This window comes from Poecilia formosa, unplaced genomic scaffold (assembly GCF_000485575.1).
Source record: "Poecilia formosa unplaced genomic scaffold, Poecilia_formosa-5.1.2 Scaffold78, whole genome shotgun sequence".
In the NCBI taxonomy this organism is placed as follows: domain Eukaryota; kingdom Metazoa; phylum Chordata; class Actinopteri; order Cyprinodontiformes; family Poeciliidae; genus Poecilia; species Poecilia formosa.
Window position 1 is genome coordinate 1,392,909 of NW_006800017.1, and position 5,695 is coordinate 1,398,603.

General features: G+C 41.3%; 1 protein-coding gene across 1 annotated transcript; it reads left to right on the forward strand.

Moving 5' to 3' along the window:
- The first annotated feature begins 267 nt into the window (after positions 1-267).
- LOC103140978 (SRY-box transcription factor 9) lies at positions 268-3,906 on the forward strand. Its single transcript, XM_007556363.2, has 3 exons — positions 268-1,003; positions 1,331-1,578; positions 1,827-3,906. The coding sequence occupies exons 1-3, from the start codon at positions 576-578 to the stop codon at positions 2,588-2,590; spliced, it is 1,440 nt and encodes a 479-aa protein (XP_007556425.2). The 5' UTR covers positions 268-575; the 3' UTR covers positions 2,591-3,906.
- Positions 3,907-5,695: the final 1,789 nt, after the last annotated feature.

Genomic DNA, 5,695 nt, shown 5'->3' on the forward strand with positions numbered 1-5,695 from the left:
ATATATATATATATATATATATATATATATACCTTTGATTATGTATTAAAATGAGACTAAAGCTCACACGGTTACAAAAAAGAAAAGGAAAGAAAAAGAAAAGAAAAAAAACGAAAAAAAAAAAAAACGCCTAGTTACGGTTGGTTTTCACTGCTTTTTGCTCCAAGATTTGCTCTGAGTAGGATTATGTCCCCGCCCCTTGAACGCCCCACCACCACCCCTGCCCAATCATTCTTTACCCTCAAACATAAATTGCGGCATCGCCGCCTTGGTTTGCAGACGCTTCGAGTATCCATCTTGGGAGATGAGTTAGTTTCATTCCGTTTTAAAGTCACTGTTTCTCATTTGCGTTATTATTCACAAAATTGTAAGAAAGCTAAGGAGCTTGAAGACTTATTTTTTTTGTTGCTTTTTTATATTTTAAAGGATTCAAGTTTGCAGGTCAAGCTGTGCGCCCTTACAGACTGTCGCTGCAGTCTTTGGGCACATAACACTTGGATTTAAAAAAAAAAAAAAAAAGGCCTTTCTACTACTTTTTTTTTCAGTGCGAGCAGATAGTCTTTTAATTTTTTCGCATGAATCTCCTCGACCCTTACCTGAAGATGACAGAAGAACAGGAGAAATGTCATTCAGACGCTCCGAGCCCCAGCATGTCTGAAGACTCAGCGGGCTCGCCGTGCCCGTCCGGCTCCGGTTCGGACACCGAGAACACCCGGCCGTCCGACAACCACCTCCTCAGGGGTCCGGACTACAAGAAGGAGGGCGAGGAAGAGAAGTTCCCGGTGTGCATCAGAGACGCGGTGTCCCAGGTGCTGAAGGGCTATGACTGGACGCTCGTACCCATGCCGGTGCGCGTCAACGGCTCCAGCAAGAGCAAGCCACACGTTAAGAGACCCATGAACGCCTTCATGGTTTGGGCTCAGGCGGCGCGGAGGAAGCTGGCCGATCAGTATCCGCACTTGCACAACGCAGAACTCAGCAAAACCCTGGGAAAACTTTGGAGGTGAGTTGGTCTTAAAATTCGAGGTCCTTTTCTGTGGCGCTTTTACGCACTGAAAGCGTGTGGCCGATTGCTCCGTAAAAAACCCTGCAGCTCTTTCTTGATGCAAGTTTTACATGTTAGTTTCCCTGGACCTTTGATATAATATCTCAATCGTATGTTTTATTATTATTATTATTATTATTATTATTATTTTATTTTGGTCTACTTATTTATATATCTAAGACCACATTTTTAATCGCTTGCTGGTGGCTATTTATCATGCATTCAGAAACAATCTAGAATACACACGCTTACATAATTCACATTTTTGATTTGTGCCATGTTCAGGCTTCTCAATGAGGTGGAGAAGCGCCCGTTTGTGGAGGAAGCTGAACGCCTGAGAGTGCAGCACAAGAAGGATCACCCCGACTATAAATATCAACCGAGGCGGAGGAAATCTGTTAAGAATGGGCAAAATGAATCCGAGGATGGCGAACAGACGCACATCTCTCCGAACGCGATTTTCAAGGCGCTGCAGCAAGCCGACTCTCCTGCGTCCAGCATGGGCGAGGTGCACTCTCCGGGAGAACATTCGGGTAAGATTTGAAAGAAATGCTTTTACATATCACTTTGCTGCATTTTGCTAGGATAGATGGAAAATCCAACTGTTGCGAATTTTATTATCCAACAAGCAAACGCATCTCTTAGAATTATCTCAGCAGTTTGAGGGATAGGGTTACCCTAACTCCCCCCCATCTGGGTGCATTTAGATTAAATTGTCAGGACTGGGAGTGATAATTTGTTTTTAAAAGCCATGAGTCTAACTTTGCTTCTCTCCAACCAGGTCAGTCACAGGGACCACCAACACCCCCGACAACCCCAAAGACAGATCTTCCCTCCAGCAAAGCTGACCTGAAGCGTGAGGGCCGCCCCATTCAAGAGGGCAGCAGTCGGCAGCTCAACATAGACTTTGGAGCTGTGGACATTGGTGAGCTTAGCAGCGACGTCATCTCCAACATCGGCAGCTTTGATGTTGATGAGTTCGACCAGTACCTGCCGCCTCACAGCCACGCTGGGGTCGTTGGTGCAGCCCAGGCTGGCTACACAGGCAGCTACGGTATTAGCACCGCCTCAGTCGGTCAGGGAGCCGGTGTGGGAGCTCATGCTTGGATGTCCAAGCAGCAGCAGCAGCAGCATACTCTGACCACCCTTGGTGGAGCAGGAGAGCAAGGTCAACAGGGCCAGCAGAGAACCACCCAGATCAAGACAGAGCAGCTCAGCCCGAGCCACTACAGTGACCAACAGGGATCCCCGCAGCACATCACCTACGGCTCATTCAACCTACAGCACTACAGCCCCTCTTCTTATCCGTCCATCACAAGAGCACAGTATGACTATTCAGAACACCAGAGCAGTGCCAACTCTTACTACAGCCATGCAGCTGGCCAAGGTTCCAGCCTGTACTCCACCTTCAGCTACATGAGCCCCAGCCAGAGGCCGATGTACACCCCAATAGCCGACAGCACCGGGGTGCCCTCTGTGCCGCAGACCCACAGTCCACAGCACTGGGAGCAGCAGCCGATTTACACACAACTGTCCAGGCCCTGAGGAGCGCCAACACATCCACCCGAGACTGCTCCCCCTAACCCCCAACCCCAGTTGCCTTAATTTCATTGTCCTCGCCACATTGCCAATAAAAAAACACGACATGGACTTTTTTATAGTTCTGAAATTTAGTCTTTAAATTGGCTCACAGCAGTGCCTTTTGTATTGGTTGGAATTGTGATTATATTTTTTTAGAAATGATGTTTAAAAAGTTAAATCCTCTGTGAGGACATAATGGTTATAAATATGATAGTATGTACTGTGTATGTGTTCTGCTCTTGTTATTCCCAACATATTCTGTGTCATGACCATCGTTGCTTGCTTAAAGGAACAGGGATGCCGGGTGAAAACACCCTCAGTGGCCTTTTTTTATTCTCTCTATAATGTATTTTTTTACCGGAAGTTTACCCACACCGCCATCTCACCTTAGCCTTCGTTCCGCTGTACATACGCTAACTTCAGTGAGATTCAGATCACGGGAAACGCAGGTTTTGGAGTAGATTAGAATTGTTGGCCGTGACGTTACCGTGTCATCAGCGAAGAGTCCAATGTTCTACTTCTTGTTTGGTTCAGCTAAAACTGTTGGAAACGCTAATAGCAGGTGCCATGTAACTCCTCTGCGGGCCTTACTGAGCTGCTAGATGTGATAGTGATGCTTGCTTTTTAACTGCCTTCAATACCATTAGTGCCTCTGAAGCCACAGCGGGGAGGCTTCACGATCCGAAAAGACAGCAGCGCAGGTCGGATTTCCTGCTTTGATGAGATTCAGGAAGTGACCTTTGACCTGGCTCTTGCCAGTGTAAATCAGGTCTGAGCATGGTGTGCTTCTGCCAGATATTTTCTCCCTTCTTTTGTTTTCTTAATTTATTCTTTAGCATTAATTTTATTGGAGAATTATCATTTAAATTCAGCACAGAGGTGAATTTAGGTTGCTGTCATATGTGATGCAACATCGCTTATTTATCATTTGTAAATGTTTTCACATAATTCTTGATCTACTTGTGTACAGAATGCTTAAAAAATGACATGATGGGTCTTTCTCTTCAAGAAAAACTGGATGTTTTCTTCTTTCTTCTTCTTTTTGACTGGATGAGAAACGCAGCTGTAAAGAATTTTGCTGTATTCAACAGAATACTTTTTGTTTTGTTTTTTCTTTTTGAAAAGAGAAAGTTTTGTTCTTGTTTTATATTCTGTATAATTAGTTCTCATTTTTGTCATCTTAATGCAGTTTCCCTAGGTAAACATGGCTTTGTCTTAAAAGCTTATCTTTTGTATTATTATTATTTTTTGTTTGCAATAAAAGCAAAAGTCAGAAATAAGTTCTCATCTTAAGCTGTCTGTTTCTTTTGACATTGCTTTCTGTAGGGTGTTCTCATTAATAATATCAATAAGTTAATCACAGTAATTAAATGTCAAAAACTAAAATTCCCTAATACATTACCCACACAATGATGCATTTCAAGCATTTTTTGTTCTATTAATTTTGACCATTGTGGCCAACACTTAATTAAATACATAACTCCGTTTTTTTATTTATTTTAATATTATACAAGACCAACAAAGACAATATTTTTTTAACACAAAATTATCAGTTATTGGATAATATGACTTTGTGCAGCACAGTATGCATTTTAATTGTGGGGTTGCCTTTTTCATAAATTATTGCATCAGTGCTGCTTGGCATAGAGGTGAGGAGCCTGTCCTGCTAAGATGTTTTAAGAGCAACTTTCAACTTATCTGTATAGTTTGGTGTCTCATCATCCTCTTCATAATTGTATACAAATTAACTACAGATGAATTGAGATGAATTTTTGGGACAATTGCAGTGATATCATTGTAATAAAGGAATGTCTTAGTATTGCTGGCACAGTGTGCACATGTGCCACATGATACTGGAAAATGAAACATTTTTATAAAGCTTTCAGCAGATGGAAGCACGAAGGGTTCTTACATTCCTTGTAACACTACGATCATTCCTGTTACACATGCAACTTTTTTCATCCCATTAATATATTGTATATATTACATACATATTTGTAGCTTGAGCTGTCAGTTGTAATATTGTTAGGTCACCAGTCTTTCTTATTGATGCCTAAGTTAAAACATAAAATCCTTTTTATTGGTCTTGTCCTATTTTCTATTTTTTCTGAGAAACTCAATGTTGAGCTTTCATTGGCTCTGAGCCATAATTCTCAAAATCAACAGAATCAAATGCTTAAAGCATGTCACTATGTTAACAATCTGCACTCTAACAGAGTATAAATATATGCTGTGCTAGTGCAATGTGTTGAGATGCACCTGCAAAATTCAAAGTGTGGAGGAAGTATTTTTCAGCTTCTAATGTCTGCTTACCAATTCAATAAAGATTCTCCACTGCATTAAGAATTTTAACACACACAAAAAAATGCTGTCTATGCAATTTTTGCAAAAGCAGCGCAAGTAAAGAAATCGATCATTATATTTTTTTTCCGACTTGTTGACAGTTAGCTGCAGACATTTTAGTTTAGGTTTCTGGCTTTGCAGACCATGAGGTCACAGGTCCTTTAGGGACCCAGTCCCATCGACAAGACGTATGTCCACACCCCTCCCTTCGCCTGTATACACAGCGGCTTAAAGAAACAAACTAGACGCTGCATATTGTTTATTCCTCGCTGGCTAAGCAATATAGCAACAGAGCTGAACTTAATAAATCAGCCACAATGTAAACACAATCAGGTACTATAGGTTTGTGTTGAAATTTGAAATACATTTGCAGAGGATGCCTATTTCCTCATGTTTAATTTGCTCTTTTATTCTGGCTTCCCCTCATGTCACTCTGATGACTAGACAGGATTTCCCAAATATCAGAAAATCAGGCTAGGTTAAGCTGCCGTTTATAACCAAAACATTGTCTTCATTCTTCCAAATATTAGAAATGATTCACATTAATTAATATCCATATTTGATGTTTTAGTGTAATTGTAGAGGGAAAAAAAATAGTTTGGCTTTTAAATGTTATCTTAGACAAATATTTCAGGATAGATTTCAGTTCCCTGTCATCTGTTCATGTCCTCCAACTAAACATCCAAAGAAAACTAAACATGATTGAAAATGGAAATCAGGTCATTT